This window comes from Salarias fasciatus, chromosome 22, assembly GCF_902148845.1.
Source record: "Salarias fasciatus chromosome 22, fSalaFa1.1, whole genome shotgun sequence".
Lineage (NCBI taxonomy): Eukaryota > Metazoa > Chordata > Actinopteri > Blenniiformes > Blenniidae > Salarias > Salarias fasciatus.
In genome coordinates, this window is record NC_043765.1 from 10,066,402 (window position 1) to 10,086,667 (window position 20,266).

A 20,266-nucleotide genomic window follows, 5' to 3' on the forward strand; every position below is an offset into this window, starting at 1 on the left:
CAAGTTTACTCTTCTGTTAACAGTCATTATTCTGATCATACCTCATTAAAACACATTATAGTTGTGCATCAGTTTTATTGTATAATTCTATTGACAACACTGAACCTTTATAATGTTTACTCACATAGATCAGAGAAGAAAGTTTTTACAGAACAGGTTTTTCTTTACTATCCATGAAGACATGATGAATCAAGTCAGATAAAGTCTCAGCAGGACAGGATGAAACACACACTTCTCCCTCCTGGTCCAACATGAACATTCATGATATTATTTAAATGAACTAAACTACAAGAACACAACAAAACACAACTACCAACAACACCACAACATCAGAATAAACCACAAAATCTTGCAAATCCCATCCCAAACTCCCATGATGCATTGCAGCTCCACAGTCATTTCCCCCACCGCTCCACTATTTGATCCTTTCTACTAGTTCACTTGTTAAACTTGAAGTTTCCTGGATTCTCCTGTTTGATGAAGGACTTGGTTCTTTTTAAAGCAGCTTGTTCTCATCCAGTTCCTGCTTTTTGTTCAGGAGTCAAACTCCGCTGTGTTTAGTTTGAGGGACTGACTGAACCAGAGGCCTGGAGGGAAAGACTGACTGATCAGTGAACAAAGTTCTTCATCAGTGAGGAGCTGTTCATGCTGTCTGGCCTGATTCACACTCAATGTGTAGAAACAGATGAAGCCGTGAACAAAACAGCAAACCCTCCTGAAAGGAAGCAGAACTGGATCCATGAAGCCAAACGTCTCTGTTTGAGTCTCTGGAAGGATCAGCGCAACACAGACGTCATGTTTCAGAGCAGTCTGTTCCTCCTGAAGGAGCCTCAGCAGGAGGTGACAGTCTTCTCTCAGACCTGCTGAATCCTCGTGGTCACGCTGTGGTTTGGGTTGTGCTCGTCAGGCTGTCTGCTCCTTCATTAAAGGCTGGATTGATGGAGGAGAAGCCACGCAGACCTGCTGCTGGAGTGAAGCTCATTAGTCCAGCGGAGCGTCAAGTTCCACTTTTAAAACAGCGGGACGCTTTCTGACAGGAAGAAGTGATGTGGAGCTTCTATCAGAGACGCTGGGAGGGAATCAGACCGCTGACCCAGGGCGTGGTGCAGCGGTGAGTCTGGCAGAGTCAGAGGAATAGCATTTATTGTCATTATGCAAAAGTACAATGAAATGTGGAGAGCTTCTCCTTCAGTGCAAATGTAATAAATTAAAAAAGAGCATAAATAATCCATAAAAAGCAGCAGCAGCCGCAGTGGCAGGCATAAATATCACAGCACTAGGGACCAGGTCGCTGTGAATCCCAGTTCAGGGTGGTGATGGCTCTGGGAAGAAGCTGTTTTTCAGTCTGTTCGTTGTTCCCGGACCAGGTGGAGATGCAGCAGGTCAGCAGGCTCTCAGGGGACGAGCGGGAGAAGGCAGCAGCAGCTCCCTGTCCAGGTTGTTCCTCCTGAGGACTCTCAGGAAGTGGAGACGCTGCTGGGCCTTCTTGATGACAGCTGTGACGCTGGCCGTCCAGGAGAGGTAGAGGGGGGGGGGTCACTCCTGTTCCTCCTGAAGTCCAGATGGTCTCCTTGGTTTTCTGTGTGTTCAGAGCCAGGTTGTTGTCAGAGCAGCAGGTGGTCAGCCTCTGGACCTCCTCTCTGCAGGCTGGGGGGGGGGGGCAGAGTGTCCGGTTTTCTGTCCAGTACGTCCAGGATGATTGTGTTGAAGGCCGAGCTGCAGTCCACAAAGAGCATCCTGGCGTGGCCGTGCCGTTGTTCCAGGCGGCTCAGCGCCGCATGCAGGGCTATGGTGATGGCGTCCTCTGTGGATTCTGTTCCCCCGGTATGTGAACTGGTGGGGGTCGAGTGCAGGGGGGAGACAGTCCTTTATGTGGTGAAGAACCAGTCTCTGGAAGAACTCCATGATGATCGGTGTGAGGGCAACAGGGCGATCGTCACTGAGGCTGGATGCGGGGGACTTTTTCGGGATGGGGATGATCGTGGTGGATTTCAGGCAGGTGGGGGGGGCTGCTTGGGCCACAGAGAGGCTGAAGATCCTGCTGAAGGCTCCAGACAGCTGCTGTGCACACACCCGGAGCACCTTTCCAGGTACACCGTCAGGGCCCGGGGCCTTCCTGGGGTTCACCGCCTCACATCCTGCTGGCCGACAGTTAGCGGGGGGATGGCGGGACGTGGTGGGGGCGGGGCCGGAGCAGGGGGGTGTCGCTGCGGTGTTACAAAGAGGGCAAAGAGGCTGTTGAGCTCCTCTTCATGGGACTCCTGTCAACAGGAAATACAGAGAGAGAGAGAGAGAGAAAGTGAAAGAATGAAGAGAAGGGACTTTCCAGCGTGGCGACACGGTGAAGCGGCGCCGTTCCAAACTCAGTCAGCACCAAATGAAAGAAACGTTTCCACAACCAGTTCAGTGAGCAGCAGGAGCAGGACGAGCATCCAGGACCCCAGAGGAAGACTCCCAGCAGAGAGCAGGAGGAGATGGGGCTTCTTCTGCTGGCTGGGCTGTTCCTGGAGGAGCCCCAAGTGCAGCATGGAGCCCCACCAGCGGGGGCGCCAGAGAGCTTCAGAGAAGGGACTGACTTGTCGTCTGGAGTTGCTCCAAAAAAACATCAGTTTCCCCAAATTTCATCACTACAGCATCAAAGAAAGATCTATTAAAACTAAATGAGCAACATGAAAACATCAAACTGAAGTTTTATTGAGTTTTTCTGTGTTCAGAGTTGAAATAATCCCATCTGGAAGCTCTGAGTCAGAGCTCAGTCTGTGACTGGTCATCAGTTGCCGGGCAGATTTCACTTCAACAGGTTTTCTTCACAGGAAAAGAAAGAAGCCACACTGGAAGAGGAGCAGAGCAGCAGCAACATGTTGAAGACCAGCTGGAAAAGAAAGCTTCAGAAAAGAACCTGTGGATGGAGCCTGAAATATTCAGACTCATTTTGATTCATCTGACAGAACAAACTTTTGATCTGCATCTCAAAAAGCTGCTGGATCATTTCATCATGTGGAAAAGTCAAATCCTCCTTCAGAGATGTGACAACAGGTGAACTTCATCCTGTCAGAAAATATCCCTCAGAGCTTTATTTCTATGGACTCTGGATGATGGTGATGATTATTATTATCATTATTATATTGTTGCTGTACTACAGCCTGTATTATCACAAAGTTCAAATGGAACATCAGCTCTTAATGATCAGATCAATGGAACTTAACCAGCTTTAAAACTGGAATAAAGTGTTCAGAACTCAGCTCTAGTTTCTTCTCTCCTGACTCTGAAGTTCATGTTGTGTTTGTAGCAGCTGATCGATACATCCAGACCAATCGGCTTCATTCCTGGGAGACATTCCTTCTTTCACACCAGATGGTTGTTTCATATTATTTACACTAAAAACTGCAAATTCTCCTGATTCTTCTTTCTTCAGACGCTGTAAAGTCCTTTGACCTGGTGGAATGGAGATACATGTTCTACATTCTGAACAGGTTGAGCTTCAGCACTGATTGATTTCCTGGATCCGGTTACTCTACACATCCCTGGTTGGTTCAGTGAACATCAGCAGAATTAGATCCAGCCTGTTCCCTCTCTCCTGGGCCCACAGGCAAGGCAGCTCTTTGTTCCAATCCAGTCCAGTTTATTTATAAAGCACTACTACAAACAACAATGTTGACCAAAGTGCTGCACAAACACAGAGTGAAACAATAGAAATAGACATAAACATATTAATAAGACAACACTGGCAACTTTTCAGTAAAATACAGTCTCACACCAGTTAAAAGCCAAAGAAAAGAAGTGAGTCTTAAGGCGGGACTTAAAAACAAGAAGAGAATCCGATTGCTTTATGTGCAGAGGTGAATCATTCCACAGTTTCAGACCGAGAGTAGAAAACAATCGGTAAATTTGTGTCAGGAACGGCGAGTAGAGCCTTGTTTGCTGATCTGAGACGACGTCCGGCACATAAGGACCAACAGTTCAGACTAATATGGTGGGCAAGACCATTCAAAGATCTGAAGACAAATAAAAGAGTTTTAAAATCAGTCCGGTAGCGGACAGGAAGCCAATAAAGTGACGACAACACTGGAGATACGTGATCATATCTTCGTGTGCCAGTTAAAAGGCGAGCTGCAGCATTTTGGACGAGCTGCAGACGCTTCAGTAAACTCTCCTCAATGCCGGCGTGAAGAGCGTTACAATAGTCCAGCCGAGTTGGAACAAAAGCATGAATCAGTATTTCAAAACTGTGTCTTAAGAGGAAAGACTTCACCTTAGCAAGTTGTCTCAGATGGAAAAACCTTGATTTCACAACAGCACTAATTTGCTGATCAAGCTTGAGGTCATGGTCCATTTTAACACCAAGGTTGGTAACAGTGGGCTGAACAAACTGAGTCAAAGGCCCCAAGTGAACAGGTTTACTGCTGACCTCACTAGGACCAACCAGAAGAACCTCAGTTTACTGTCACTGAGACACAAAACATCTTCTGACATCCAGTCCTTAGTGGCATTAATGCTCTCCAAGAGTTGAGCAGCACTGAATGAATCTTCACACTTCAGAGGGACAGAGATCTGACAGTAATCAGCATAAAGATGGAAGGACACACCAAACCTCCGTAGAACAGATCCCAGAGGAAGCAGATATAAAGGAAAAAGAAGTGGCCCAAGGATTGACCCGTGTTGACCTTTGTTGCCGCCGTGGAACCGTCGGCCATCTGACTCCATCATGGAAATAGATTTAAGGTCATCAAGTTCAGGAGATTAACACACAAGCTGTCACTGTATGCAGATGACTTCCTGTTTTATGTTTCAGACTCCTCAGGTTTTCAACAGGTTCCAATATTCATCCTCAGATTATTTCATCTTCCTCTTGACAGGCTGATCAACTCCTTCCTGTGGTTCAGTAAAAGAGATTCTCCAACTGCTGAAGGCCAAGAGAGGCCGAGCACTGCCAAGCTTCTGTCAGGACCAAACTGGAACATCAAGAAACTCCACAACTCCAGATGTGGACATGATGAGCTGCTGCAGTAGAAACAGTGGAGATCTCCTGGTCCAACCTCTGGCTGTGGTCAGTGGAGGGTTCCAGGTCCATCTTCCACTCAACCAACCAACAACTGAAGAACCTGGAGTCACTTCAGGAAACTCTTTGTTCTACATGGAGTCACTTCAGGAAACACTTTGTAACAACTGAGAATACTAGAAATCTCAATAAAGATAGAAAACAAGAAAATATGAATCCAAAAAAGACTAGAAGACTGAGGGATTCTGGATTATGGAGAACTTTATTCAGAGGCTCAAAACACACCATAAATATGATTGAAAAAGAAAAACAACATCTCATTAAACCAACAATGAATGTGAGGAACTGACACATTAAAGGAAAAAGCTCCTGGTTTCTGCAAAGAAAACATTTCACCATCTGAGATCAAATAAACCAAGAAAAGATCAGAAGGAAGTGATGAGAAGCAACAAGTGAATGAAGCAGATCAATAGTTTAGTCAGGAGGAAATCAGTGGAGGAGAGAAACTCGCTCAACACATCAGTTCTAATCTAGTGAAGACAGCCTGGATTACCGTAATCCCCTCATCCTCATCACTTCACACTGATATTCAAGAAAATGGAAACTGATTCATTTCATGTTTCGTCCTGGAGAGCAGCTCAAAGTGGAGCAATCAGCAACTTCTCCATCATTTCTTTTGGCTCTTGCTCCATCAGACTCAATGACTGGAGCCTCTCTGGACTCTTCCTTCATGAAGAGGTTTTTAACATGCTCTGCATGGCTTCTTCTCCTGATGAAGAGGAAGTGTCAGATTCTAGAAAACAAAGAGCAAAACTTGTTGGAAACACATGAAACATGTTCCAAAGCAAGAAGTCAGCTTGAAGGCAGAAACAACAGAAAGGAACATCAAACAACACTGAAACATCCTGATGAAAGGAAATAGGAAAGTACTCACTGCTGGTCCCTCTGGACCCTGAAAAACAGCAGGAGAGAGAGGGAGGAGGTTACCATGACAACCACTCTTTTCCACTCCAAACCCTCCTTCAGGTTCAACACACACACATCAATGATCCTGATGAGGAAAGGAGAGTTTCTACTTTACCTTGAGGTCGGTTCTTAAACCAGATGATGAGTCCAACGCCTGCCAGGACCAGAGCAGCAACAACAGCAATTCCAACAACAGCTCCAGTGGGAAGTCCTGCAGAGAAACATCTGGTCAGTGAGGAGAGTCTCTGTTTCCATCATCTAGATTCCAGATGGATTGTCAGAGGTCGTCTACCCTGATCAATAATCCTCTCCTGCCTCATAGAAACAGCAGAAGCAGTGGATTGTGTTATCAGAGCAGATTCTTCTGCTGTTAAAATGGCAGCAAAAATGTTGGCAAAACGAATTGAGTCCATCCTGCCCACTGTAATTAATTGTGATCAGACAGGTTTTATGAAGACAAGACATTCCTACCATAACATTAGATGCTTATTAAACTCGTATATTCGCCCTCTCCATCTAATACTCAGAATTTGTCATCACAATGGATCCAGAAAAGGCCTTTGATCGGGTGGAGCGGCCCGTTCTATTCTACGCTTTAAAGCGTTTTGGTTTTGGTGGTAAATTTATATCCTGGGTGCAGTTGTTATATTCCTCACCACTGGCACGTGTACGTACAAATAATAATCATTCTAAATATTTCCCCCTCAGTCGTGGAACCAGGCAGGGCTGTCCCCCCCCGGCTGTTTGCCACAGAGCCTCTGGCAGCAGCTCTCAGGGCGAGCAGCATGTGTGGCATTTCAAGGAGTGGTTTTGTACACAAGGTGTCCTTGTACGCAGATGATTTGCTGCTTTTTGTTTCAGATCCAGATATCTCTATACCTCCTATTTTGAATACTTTGAAGCATTTCGGACAGATATCTGGCTATAAACTTAATTTGGACAGCAGTGAAGTTTTCCCTGTAAGTCCCATTGCCACGTCCGACCCGCTGACCAGTTCACCCTTTAAACCTGCTCTGCAAAGTTTCAAATATTTGGGGATTCAGATAACAAAGGAGTTTTCTGACCTCCATAAGGCGAACTTCATCCCAAGACTCGAGCTGCTCACTCAAGATAAACACCGCTGGTCTGTGACGCCTCTCTCCTTGGCTGGCAGGATTAGTTGGATCAAAATGAGTGGATTACCCAGATTTTTGTATCTTTCTCAAAGCATTCCGATGTTTATCCCCACAAAATGTTTCCAGTCTCTTGACAGTTCAATCTCACAGTTTCTGTGGAACAAAAAACCTCCCAGAATGTGAAAAACCTTCTTACAGAAAAGCAGGACTCTGGCGGTCTTGCATTGGCAGATTTTCTGTACTATTACTGGTCTGTAAATGTTCCCACAATGCTGCTCTGGTGTGGCAATGGTGGGAGGCCGACCTGGCTGCCAGTGGAGGAGGCATCGTGAGATTCAGCTTCTTTACTCTCACCTTTGTGTCTTCCCTGAAAATGATCTCCTCCATCATATACTGACAACGTCATGGTTAAAAACTGCCTTCAAATCTGGGCTGAAGTGAAGAAACATTGTGGTTTCCTGAGAATCCCTCTTCACTCGCCGTTGGATCTGAAGCCTCTGTTTCCACCACCACTCATCGATGGATCATTTCGATGTGGCAGAGCCACAGACTTGCCTCTGTGAAGGACTTCCATGTGGAGGGCATTTTGGCCTCATTTGCTCGATTATCATTAAAATTTAATTTGTCCAACTGTCACTTTTTTAGGTATTTGTAAGCTCCAGACTTCATCAACAAGCACTTCCCTGACTCTTCCAACATTCCGGATGCCTCTATAATGGACGCCATGCTGGAGATCGGGCCTTCTTTGAAGGGAGGAACCTCAAAGTTCAACCATCATCTTCTTTCTAAACGTTCAGGAACACCTGATCTCCTCCGTCTGACCTGGCCGGAGGAGCTGGATGTGGACATTACTGATGAACGGAGGCCATGTATTCTGAAGCGGCTCCACTCCTCATCTATCTGCGCCCGTCGCTGCATCGTCCAATGGAAGGTCGTCCCTGGGGTTCACTGGTCAGAAAGGAGGCTGGCAAGGATGTTTCCAGGCACAGATCCCAACTGTCCTGAATGGAATCCAGGCCCGGCTGACCCCCCCTCATGTTCCTCAACCGCCCTGGACTGTCTGCATGCTGGATGCAGTTTCTGATTCACTTTCAGCTGTTTCATTCAGTTCAGAGACGTTTTCATTTATGAAGTTGGAGAAAATGAAGTATTCTCTCAGAGGCTGTGACGATATATCTGGTAAAGTCTGGCCCCCCTCTCTACACCACGTCTTGTCACCGACACTGGAACCAACCCCACGACCTGAGACCATGGTTCTCCATCCACGCCCTGTGAGCCCATCTCAGAAAACACTTGGATCTGTTGTTAGAACAGGAGCAGCTCTGATCACTGCTCTCAGGGGAGATGGTTTATTTGGGGGTTGTTGTCGTTGTCTTTTTTTTGTTTTTGTTTACTCGCCACATTTAAGATGTATCTGTTAGTTTCTGTGGATTCATATTGTTTCCTGCAAGCCTTTGACACTTGATACTGATGTTATCCACTTGCTGGTTTTTCTGTTCAAAATTCATAAATAAATCAAACATAAAAATAAAAAAAGAGCAGATTCTTCCTTCTTCAGATGAGCTCCTCGGACACAGAGTCACGGAATGATGTGAGCAGAAAACAGGAATTCAGAGAATCAAAACCAAAACAAGCAGAAAAACTGGACGGAGGTGAGAAACACTTTTCAAGAGAAACTCAGAAAAAGCAGGAAGTTATTGAGCTTCTTGAACTGTTGAGCAGATAAAAACACACTGATAGGAGTGAAGCTGCTGTCAACAAAGAGAAACATCAGAACGGAACAAAAGACACAGGAGAGAATGAGAGTGAAATGAAGAGTCTCTGACCTCCATCATTTGTCTTCCAGTTGGTCCTGATGTCCCGTTTGTCCAGTCTCTTGGAGACTTCCTGTCCTCCAGCCAGATGAAACACACAGCTGTACCTCCCCCAGTCTTCATCTTTGAGCCCTGAAAGATCCAGATCAACGCTCATCTGGAAGCTCCCGTCATGGTTGGGGAGGATCTCTCCTTTGACCACGTCCTCATGGAGCTCCTCCTCGTCTTTCTTCCAGAACAAGTCGGCTCTGTCGGGGTAGAAACCTGTAGCGTGGCAGGTGAGCGGAGAGGAGGGAGTCTTCTGGAGGAGAGACACTGAGGGAAGATCTGGAGAACAAGCAGGAAGACACCTCACACTTTACTGGATTCTTCTCTACACTCTTTCTCTCTCATGTCAGCCACTGCAGCCAGGAAGAGACGGGCCATGGAAAGAGGGATGAAGGAAGGCCAGATGGAGAGAGGAGAGGAGATGCTGAGAGCAGCATGAAAGAAGAGAAGACAAACTCCAAACATTTTACCTTTTCTCATCAGTGAGCTCCGACCAAACCCCACATACTTCTTCAGCCAGTCAGGACATTCTGTACTGTGGTAGTTTATCCAATAAGATGTCAAAGCTTTGTCATTGTCCAACTTGTGTTTGGTGGGAACAGCCTGTTGAACTGGAGCGATCCATGTTTCTGTCTTCAGGTCCAGAACGAGGAAATCTTCTCCATCGAAACCATCTTGAAAATATCCCTTCACCACTTCATCAGTTTCATCGTCCCATTCACAACCATACATCCTCTGGAGAATATGAACACCTGAGAGAGAGAAACACACACACACACACACACACACACACACACACACACACACACAGTGAGTGAGTGTTGGTGTGTGATCAGGACTCTGACTTGATGGATTTCTTCTGGATTCAGCTCCATGTTGACGCGTCGCAGCTTTTTCATCATCAATCAGTGGTTTGGATTCATTCAGCAACTTTGTTCAGTGGAACTGAAGACAAAGGCAATGAAGTGAGGTTCTGAATGGCTGCAGTCAAATGTTTGGACACTTTGTTGAAAAGTCTTGAAGTGAGATTCACATTGATGTGAGGAAGCAACAGAAACTCTGGATTTCCTCCAGTCTGAGCCCGACTTCACAACGCTCTCATGTGACTGGAATGTGTCGTCCTCACATTTCATTTAGCTTCTTTAGCATGCTAGCAGATGTTTAGCTAGCTTCTTTAGCATGCTAGCAGGTGTTTAGCTAGTTTCTTTAGCATGGTAGCAGATGTTTAGCTAGCTTCTTTAACATGCTAGCAGATGTTTAGCTAGCTTCTTTAGCATGCTAGCAGATGTTTAGCTAGCTTCTTTAGCATGCTAGCAGATGTTTAGCTAGCTTCTTTAGCATGCTAGCAGATGTTTAGCTAGTTTCTTTAGCATGCTAGCAGATGTTTAGCTAGCTTCTTTAACATGCTAGCAGATGTTTAGCTAGCTTCTTTAGCATGCTAGCAGATGTTTAGCTAGTTTCTTTAGCATGCTAGCAGATGTTTAGCTAGCTTCTTTAACATGCTAGCAGATGTTTAGCTAGCTTCTTTAGCATGCTAGCAGATGTTTAGCTAGTTTCTTTAGCATGCTAGCAGATGTTTAGCTAGCTTCTTTAACATGCTAGCAGATGTTTAGCTAGCTTCTTTAACATGCTAGCAGATGTTTAGCTAGCTTCTTTAACATGCTAGCAGATGTTTAGCTAGCTTCTTTAGCATTAGGGCTGTCGCGGTCATCGTAAAAATGAAATATGGCGATGTCAGGAAGCCCACCGCGGTGCATGATGGGCCATCGCCAACACCGCATTGCCACAGCCACGTTGAGCAGGAACAATGGCGCCGACTGGTAGCAAAATAAACAACCTTCCTTCTCCCGTCTGGGAGCATGAAGGAGTCTCAGGGCTCAGCTGGCTCGCTGCAGGCCCGGTCACACCGCCCAGCTGTGCTGCAGCGTGCCTGGAGCGCTGAGAACAATTCATCACCGCTCTCCACCGTTTAACAGAAGCTGTCCTCCGTTAAAGCGACGCCGTAAACGCTGGGCCCCCGCTGGCGTTACCGGGGGGGGGGGCCCTCCTGCCGCTCCCAAAGTTTTGAGCATATCTGCTTTATTAATGCCTCAAATCAGGTTTTAAAATGTATTGAACTTTTTACAGAGCGCATTAGCGCAGCGTCACCTCTCACACTCTGCGCACTGGTTTCCCTGATAAACACGCACACACACACCAACACACACACAATAGTTGTATCATTAACTGTCAATAATAATCAGGAACATATTAAAATGAGTAAAATCAGTCTCCCCGGCTGCAGCAGGACGGACACCTGCACACGGTCCGTCCTCACCCTGCTCATTGGGTTCTGGGACTGCAGGCTCCACAGGACAAAGGGATTCATTCAGAAAATATGTTCCTTCTAAAATTCATTTGTGGAAACGAAAAACACTTGGTTTGCTGAGCTTTGATGGAGGATAGAATATTTGAGCTGAATCTGTAACTGGCCCCTCTGGAGACGCTGCAGTGCTCCTGCTGTCAACACCGTGTTCTACTGGCTTTCATTTTATTACATTCCTTTATTTATTTATTTTTTTTACAGCATTTGATGTTGTTATGATGTCGTTGTAAACTGACAGCAGCCTGCAGTGATTCTCTCTACCTGGAGGTGGCGCTGAGCGCTTCATGCTCCACTGCAGGTTCTGCTGGACCGAACAGCAGCTGGAGGTCGTCGCTATTTTCGGGGCAGCAGGATGACTTTTGTTTGGCTGTTTGTTCCGCGGCTGTTCTGACTCTGATTCTGAACTTTCCTCCTCTTCACTCCAGTCCAGATCGCTGATGTCCGACACGTCTCCGCTTCTTCCACCTTATATCTCTTCTGCCTCTTTTTATTGTCTTTTTTTGGGGGGTTTGGTTGATATTTCTGGCCGTCTGTCTGACTGTCTGCTGTCAGAGCTCGCTCCCTGTTCAGACGCCGCATATGAACCAAAGCAAATCAGTCGCAGAAACAAGCAAGGCGAAGTGCGTCTTCTTTATCTTGTGGAGGGATGAATGCTTTGGAATATTCTGTGTGTCGTTGTTAGGACCTGATTTGCTTCAGAAAAACATGCAAGACGCATATTTAGGAAAAGTCAAAGAATTAGAGGACGGGGGAATTATTTGAACAGATTTATTAGAATTCTAAAAAGCCAAACGGTCTGTCAGAACGTCTTGGCTGTTCTCGTGTTCACAACTGTGAAAAAATACTGTTCTCCTTTTTCATTTCTATGTATTTAGATTTGGTTCCAGACTGCGTCGGCCTGGCGGACCCCAGCGTCCACCGACTCGCGTCTGGCGGCGCCGAACTGGGACCGGGCGTCGGCGGAGCGGGGGCGAACGTTGCCGGGGCGGAAAATTCGACGCTCCTCGCCGCTCGGAATATTTTGCGCGGCTCAAAACTTTGGGAGCGGCAGGAGGGCCCCCCCGGTAACGCCGGCGGGGGCCCGGCGTTTACGGCGTGGCTTTAACGGAGGACAGCTTCTGTTAAACGGCGGTGAATTCTTTCCTCCCCGCTCCAGGCACGCTGCAGCACAGCTGGGGCGGTGTGACCGGGCCGGAACATCCGGCTGTGAAGCTGCAGCTGCCGCCTCCTGCCAGCAGAGCCACGGCTCGTCTCAACAACAGGTGAAAAAACAACAACAACAAAAACAACAACGCTGACAGGCTCTGTGCTGCAGCAGCGACGTCACGGGAATTTAATCCTGAGATTCTGACAGCGGCTCAACAAACCAATTAGCTAAATAGATAGAGAGGAAAAAAAAGAGAAAAGACGGAGCGTTTAGATTGAAAATCACCATGTTGAGAAGCCCTGAGAGATCAGGAGACATTTCTCAATCACTACAGAACCATTTAACATGCTAGCAGATGTTTAGCTAGCTTCTTTAACATGCTAGCAGATGTTTAGCTCGTTTTTAACAAACGTTGGCTAGCTTGATAAAAAACTAGCTTAAACATCTGCTAGCTTGTTCAAAACTAGCTTAACCATCTGCTAGCTTGATTAAAAAAACTAGCTTAAACGTCTGTTAGCTTGATTAAAAAAACTAGCTTAAACGGCTGCTAGCTTATTAAAAAACTAGCTTAAATGTCTGCTAGCTTATTAAAAAACTAGCTTAAATATCTGCTAGCTGGTTAAAAAACTAGCTTAAACATCTGTTAGCTTGTTAAAAAGTAGCTTAAACGTCTGCTAGCTTGTTAAAAAACTAGCTTAAACGGCTGCTAGCTTATTAAAAAACTAGCTTAAACATCTGTTAGCTTGTTAAAAACTAGCTTAAACATCTACTAGCTTGTTAAAAACTAGCTTAAACATCTGCTAGCTTGTTAAAAACTAGCTTAAACATCTGCTAGCTTGATAAAAAAACTAGCTTAAACATCTGCTAGCTTGTTAAAAACTAGCTTAAACATCTACTAGCTTGTTAAAAACTAGCTTAAACATCTGCTAGCTTGTTAAAAACTAGCTTAAACATCTGCTAGCTTGTTAAAAAAACTAGCTTAAACATCTGCTAGCTTGTTAAAAACTAGCTTAAACATCTGCTAGCTTGTTCAAAACTAGCTTAACCATCTGCTAGCTTGATTAAAAAAACTAGCTTAAACGTCTGTTAGCTTGATTAAAAAAACTAGCTTAAACGTCTGCTAGCTTATTAAAAAACTAGCTTAAATGTCTGCTAGCTTATTAAAAAACTAGCTTAAATATCTGCTAGCTTGTTAAAAAACTAGCTTAAACATCTGTTAGCTTGTTAAAAAGTAGCTTAAACGTCTGCTAGCTTGTTAAAAAACTAGCTTAAACGGCTGCTAGCTTGTTAAAAAACTAGCTTAAACAAGCAAATGTTTAAGCTAGTTTTTAACAAGCTAACAGATGTTAAAGCTAGTTTTTTAATAAGCTAGCAGACGTTTAAGCTAGTTTTTTAACAAGCTAGCTGATGTTTAAGCTAGTTTTTTAATAAGCTAGCAGACGTTTAAGCTAGTTTTTTAACAAGCTAGCAGATGTTTAAGCTAGTTTTTTTAATCAAGCTAACAGACGTTTAAGCTAGTTTTTTAATAAGCTAGCAGATGTTTAAGCTAGTTTTTTAACAAGCTAGCAGATGTTTAAGCTAGTTTTTTAACAAGCTAGCAGATGTTTAAGCTAGCTTTTTAACAAGCTAGCAGATGTTTAAGCTAGTTTTTTTAATCAAGCTAACAGACGTTTAAGCTAGTTTTTTAATAAGCTAGCAGACGTTTAAGCTAGTTTTTTAACAAGCTAGCAGATGTTTAAGCTAGTTTTTTTAATCAAGCTAACAGACGTTTAAGCTAGTTTTTTAACAAGCTAGCAGACGTTTAAGCAATTTTTTTAACAAGCTAACAGATGTTTAGCTAGTTTTTTAACAAGCTAGCAGATGTTTACGCTAGTTTTTTAACAAGCTAGCAGATGTTTAAGCTCGTTTTTTAACAAGCTAGCAGATGTTTAAGCTAGTTTTTCAACAAGCTAGCAGATATTTAAGCTCGTTTTTTAACAAGCTAGCAGACGTTTAAGCTAGTTTTTTAATAAGCTAGCAGACGTTTAAGCTAGTTTTTTAACAAGCTAGCAGACGTTTAAGCTAGTTTTTTAACAAGCTAGCAGACGTTTAAGCTACTTTTTAACAAGCTAACAGATGTTTAAGCTAGTTTTTTAATAAGCTAGCAGACGTTTAAGCTAGTTTTTTAATAAGCTAGCAGACGTTTAAGCTAGTTTTTTTAATCAAGCTAACAGCCGTTTAAGCTAGTTTTTTAACAAGCTAGCAGACGTTTAAGCTAGTTTTTTAATAAGCTAGCAGACGTTTAAGCTACTTTTTAACAAGCTAACAGATGTTTAAGCTAGTTTTTCAACAAGCCAGCAGATATTTAAGCTAGTTTTTTAATAAACTAGCAGACGTTTAAGCTAGTCTTTTAACAAGCTAGCAGACGTTTAAGCTAGTTTTTTAATAAGCTAGCAGACGTTTAAGCTACTTTTTAACAAGCTAACAGATGTTTAAGCTAGTTTTTTAAAAAGCTAGCAGACGTTTAAGCTACTTTTTAACAAGCTAACAGATGTTTAAGCTAGTTTTTTAATAAGCTAACAGATGTTTAGCTAGTTTTTTAACAAGCTAGCAGATGTTTAAGCTAGTTTTTTTATCAAGCTAGCAGATGTTTAAGCTAGTTTTTTAACAAGCTATCAGATGTTTAAGCTATTTTTTTAACAAGCTAGCAGATGTTTAAGCTAGTTTTTTAATAAGCTAGCAGACTGTTAAGCTAGTTTTTAACAAGCTAGCAGATGTTTAAGCTAATTTTTAACAAGCTAGCAGATGTTTAGCTAGTTTTTTATATCAATGTAGCGGATATTTAGCTAGTTTTAAATAAGCTACCAGATTTTTAAGCTAGTTTTTAACAAGCTAGCAGATGTTTAAGCTAGTTTTTAACAAGCTAGCAGATGTTTAAGCTAGTTTTTTTAACAAGCTAACAGATGTTTAGCTAGTTTTTTAACACGCTAGCAGATGTTTAAGCTAGTTTTTTTAATCAAGCTAACAGAGTTTTAGCTAGTTTTTTTATCAAGCTAGCAGATGTTTAGCTAGTTTTTAACAAGCTAGCTGATCTTTAAGCTAATTTTTAACAAGCTAGCAGATGTTTAAGCTAGTTTTTTTTAACAAGCTAGCAGATGTTCCAGCTAGTTTTTATCAAGCTAACAGATGTTTAGCTAGGTTTTTAACAAGCTAGCAGATGTTTAAGCTAGTTTTTTATCAAGCTCGCACATTTAAGCTAGTTTTTTAACAAGTTAGCAAATGTTTAAGCTAGTTGTTCACAAGCTAGCAGATGGTTAAGCAAGTTGTTAGCATGCTAATAGATGTTTAAGCTAACTGTTGTTAATCAAGCTAGCTGATGTTCAGGCTCGGTTATTCAATATGTTAGCAGATGTGCAAGCTAGTTTTTAACAAGGTAGCAAATTTTTAAGCTAGCATGTACAGATGTTTAGGCTAGTTTTATTTATCATGTAGCAAATATTTTAATTCGTTTTTATAACATGCTATCAGATGATTAAGCTAGCTTATTTAACATGCTAGCTGATGTTTAAGTGAGCTTGTTAACATGCTAGTTAATGTTTAACTTAGCCTTTTCAGCTAGCTTCTACAACAAGCGAACTGATGTTTAAGCTAGCTTCGTTCACTAACTAAATGAAGTTTAAGCTATCCTCTTTGACATGCTAGCTGACGTATTAGATAGCTAATTTAACATGCTAGATGACATTTAAGCTAGCTTGTTCAGCATGCTAGCTGATGTTTAAGCTAGCTCTTTGACCAAGCTAACTTCTGTTTAAGCTAGGTTATGTAACATGCTGCAGATGTTAAAGTTATTTAACAAGTTTCTGACCTTTGAGCTTCTTTAACAAGCTAGCTGACACTGAAGCTAGTTTAGCTAACAAGCTAGCTGACATTGAAGCTAGTTTAGCTAACCAGCTAGCTGAAGCTAGCTCCTTTCAGCAGCTAGCTGAAGGTTAGCCTGGTTGCTCAGCAGCCCGTTAGCTCCTTGCTGAGCAGCTGCTGGAGCTAACGGGCTGCTGACGCTGACTCAGGATCAGTGGGACATATTGATCTGCTTCCTGTCAACAATCAGCAGCCTGAATGGAGTGTGTGAGCATCACACTGAGCTGGGAGAAAGTCTGAGGAGAGAAAGGAATCCAACCCAGGTCCTCCTGCTGTGAGGGGACAGTGCTAACCACTTCACCCCTGCTGCTGCTGCTGCTGCTGCTGCTGCTGCTGACTCAAAGCTCAAAGAACAAGAGACAAACTGGGAGTTTTCATTCAAACTCTGTTTGGAAAAAGTTTTCTTTGGATTTCACAAAGCAGCTCTCACATTTCTCTATGGATCTGCTTTGATTCTACTGGAGGAGGACTGGATCTGACCTGACCAGCAAGCTGTGTGTGTGTGTGTGTGTGTGTGTGTGTGTGTGTGTGTGTGTGTGTGTGTGTGTGTGTGTGTGTGTGTGTGTGTGTGTGGACTCAGTGAAGACAGGATCAGGAAAAAAGACAAAATTCAATCAAACCTCCAGTTTGGTTCAAACGCTGCTTCAAGATCTCAATGTTTGCTTTGAAGGTTTGCTGAGCTCCCAGAGATACTTCAGTCTGACTGTCCCAGTATGTTGGATCTTCTGTGACTTTATTCATCCAGTCCTGTTTGGAGACAGACCTCCTGGTGTTGCTGTCGTAGTGCTCAATCTGATGTTCATCCACCAAACCAACGATCACAAACTCTGGAAAGTTTGGAACATTGGAGGCTCCAGTGTAGAAATACTTGAGAGAGTGAATGTCTGGAAGAAAGAGAAGAGAGTAAATCAATCAATAACACTGACAGTCCAGCCTGATTGGACATTTGCTGTTTCCCTCTGATCTGGCTGCTTCTTCCTTTTCTTGTGTAAAGTGTTGAGCTGCTTTAAAGCCTGAATCCATGAGATTCAAAGAGCATCTCTTCACTCTTTTCTTCACTTCCTCTGGTTGGAAACACTTGATGAGACCAATCAAAGCTCACTTTCTTCTCACTGATCAACTCTTCAACTCACTGACTGATTCCAGCTCACTAGAAACTCACTTCTACCAGCAGCAGAAACACAAGTCACTGTTCTTCATGTGGAGAAGAAGAAGCAGGAAATGAAAGGAGCCAGAAGAGGCTGAAGCTGTTTGAACCAATGAGAATTCAGAGTGAGTGTTGCTGGGTGGAAGACACTCAGTCAGGTTCCTCCATGAAACTAAACTCCATTCAGCTCCAGCCTCAGTCTGGAGGACAGTTCAGGTCCAGACTGAAACCCTCCTCTCCTCTCAGGCTGTCAGCAGCAGCTGGACTGGAGAACATCTGGAGTCTGATTGGTCTGATCTGTTAGAAATATGTTCAGCTCAGCCTTTTTCATTTCTTCTTCCTTTTGACCTTCTGTGAAGCTCTTTGGTTCAACTGGAGCCGTTTTGAAATGTTGGACAAATCAAACTGAACTGAACTGAACGGCGTGACGTCATCAGGATACAAACAATGGAACTGGAATCTGTTACAGTACATAAATGTAATCTCATTACAGGGATATCTGATCAAAACAGGGATTACTGAGCAGGGTTACTTTGGAAAATCAGACGGAATTTCCCAGAATTCCAGCAGAGAGCCGTGGAGAACAGACATGGAGACACTTTCTGGAACAAACCGTCAGAGATCCAGAATGATGGACGGTGAGAAGAGAGAGAAACTCTTTCTGCTGCTGGAAACTCAGACAGCATTTAGTGTTTCAGTCAGAAGAGGCTCAGAACTTCTCTGCAGTGGAGATTCTGCCTCCAGCTGAGAACATTCTCTCCACATCCAGGAACACATCACTGGCAGTTCATCACTGCGGTAAAGCCATCCCTCTGTGAAAAAAACGAAGTGCCTTGGTGCGCGCTTCCACTAGGCATTACGGTAACAGCACATGTCACTGTATAACTGGATTTATAAATATAAAAAATCCCTCTGATATCCACAAACCATTTCACCTCAGGATCACAGTAGACCTTCCCACGATGTCACTCACCAAACTTCAGATCAATCTGATGTTGCATTTCACAGTTTTTGTTTTTTTTTTGTAGAATTAGTGGAAATACAATCCCAGAAGTGGTGTTTTTGGAGGGCTCTTACTTTGAAATGCAACTTCAGATTGATCTAAAGTTTGGTGAGTGACATCGTGGGAAGGTCTGCTGTCATCCTGAGGTGAATTGGTTTGTGGATATCAGAGGGATTTTTTATATTTATAAATCCAGTTATACAGTGACATGTGCCTGCCTGCGCTGTTACCTTAATGCCGAGTGTAAGCGCGCACCGCGGCACTTCGTTTTTTTCACAGGGGGATGGCTTTACCGCAGTAACTCATCACACCTGAACACACTTCTTCTTTTTTTAAGTGAACAAAGATTTAAAATGTCCAACAAAGCTGGCAGTTCAGCAAGCAGTCTGAATGAGCGCGGACAGGAGTTCAACATCCCAGAGAGAAAGGATGAGGAATCAAACAACGAGACACTAAAAGCTGATGATCCAGAGGAGACAGATTGTTGACTGAAGCTCTGAAGAGACTCTAGAAAGCTGGAATCCTACCTGGAGCCCCGCTGGGGATTCCCAGCAGAAAGCAGAGAGCCAGGAAGAGCTGCATGTTCACCTGTCCTCTCTTTCTTCTCTCACTGAAACACTTTGAGCGTCTGAGCTGAAGAAGAAGGAAACCAAGAGGGAGGAGGAAGCTGCTGGAGCCAATGACAATTCAGAGTGAGAGTTGCTGGGTGGAAGACACTCAGTCAGGTTTGGAGACCGTCTGAGCAGCAGCGGTGTTAGAGCTTCTGGGAAGTCACGTGATGAGCCTGTCAGCTTTCACTCTGCAGCTGATGACACACAGCTCTGCTTTTTTTTCTTGATTGCAAAAACGAACAAACACCAGAGAGACAGAGACAAGCAGCAGGACAGAAAACAGAGGAAGCAAAACAAAAAACAAACCCCAGAAAACAAAAAAAAACAAAAAAAAAACAACAAAAAAACAGAAAGAAACTGAACTAATGAGTAAGCTATTTGGTGTGTATGATGTGTATGATGTGTGTGTGTGTGTGTGTGTGTGTGTGTGTGTGTGTGTGTGTGTGTGTGTGTGTGTGTGTTTGTGTGTGTGTGTGTGTGTGTGTGTGTGTGTGTGTGTGTGTGTGTGCATAACCTCTAAATATCCAAACATTCATGGTGGAACAGAAACCAGCTTCTTGGCAGTGATGACTGATGAGGATCTGAAGAGGAAATCTCACATTAATGACACCAAAGGGAATCTTGGGAAAGACATTTCTGTGACACAGAGTCAAGTTTTTTCTGAACAGTTGTGCTTTATTAACACTGTATAACACACTGATTTGACCTGATCTCATGTGTTGTGTTGAAGTGTGGGGCACGGCATGGAAAACTGACTTACAGACAATATTCACACTACAGAAAAGGCTATAAGGATAATTACAAACAGTCATTATCGAGAGCCTCTAATCCATTATTTATGAAACTGAAAGCTTTGAAATTTCCTGATATTGTTGATTGAAGCATCCTAAAAATAATGTATCAGGCAAAGTGGAATTTATTGCCTGTAAAGCTTCAGAATATATTGAAATAAGAACCAGGAGATACAATCTTAAAGGAACAGACGTGTTCCAAAAACCCAGATCCAGAACCAAAACTGTACAGTTACATTGAGATATTTGTTCCCAAGTCCCAGGTGAATTGTGTGCAGATACTGCCCCCTGGTGACCGGACTTGATTTAGGTTTTCGTTTTTGTTGGGGGTTTTTTCTACATGAAGCACAGTCACAACACAGC

At 43.5% G+C, this 20,266-nt stretch overlaps 4 protein-coding genes across 11 annotated transcripts in view; 2 read left to right on the top strand and 2 right to left on the bottom strand.

The window, feature by feature from the left end:
- The window catches only part of LOC115409066 (class I histocompatibility antigen, F10 alpha chain-like), a 348,874-nt gene that overhangs the window by 224,610 nt on the left and 103,998 nt on the right, over positions 1-20,266 (top strand). The window lies entirely within an intron of this gene.
- LOC115409078 (class I histocompatibility antigen, F10 alpha chain-like) overlaps positions 1-20,266 on the bottom strand; it is a 420,939-nt gene that overhangs the window by 190,174 nt on the left and 210,499 nt on the right. The window lies entirely within an intron of this gene.
- Positions 1-20,266, top strand: part of LOC115409072 (class I histocompatibility antigen, F10 alpha chain-like) — a 324,040-nt gene that overhangs the window by 57,590 nt on the left and 246,184 nt on the right. The window lies entirely within an intron of this gene.
- LOC115409075 (class I histocompatibility antigen, F10 alpha chain-like) lies at positions 5,243-19,184 on the bottom strand. The gene is made up of 7 exons (XM_030120068.1): positions 19,029-19,184; positions 16,972-17,235; positions 9,413-9,694; positions 8,907-9,221; positions 6,081-6,176; positions 5,934-5,951; positions 5,243-5,792 (listed from the first exon to the last, which is right to left on the bottom strand). Exons 1-7 carry the CDS (start codon positions 19,081-19,083, stop codon positions 5,728-5,730), a joined length of 1,095 nt encoding a protein of 364 aa, XP_029975928.1. The 5' UTR covers positions 19,084-19,184; the 3' UTR covers positions 5,243-5,727.

Coding starts and splice junctions, on each gene's coding strand:
- LOC115409075 (XM_030120068.1), bottom strand. CDS start 19,083: ATGCAGCTCTTCCTGGCTCTCTGCTTTCTGCTGGGAATCCCCAGCGGG. Junction 17,236..19,028: donor AATCCCCAGCGGGGCTCCAG/GTAGGATTCCAG, acceptor TCTTTCTTCCAG/ACATTCACTCTCTCAAGTAT. Junction 9,695..16,971: donor GCGTTTGAACCAAACTGGAG/GTTTGATTGAAT, acceptor TCTCTCTCTCAG/GTGTTCATATTCTCCAGAGG.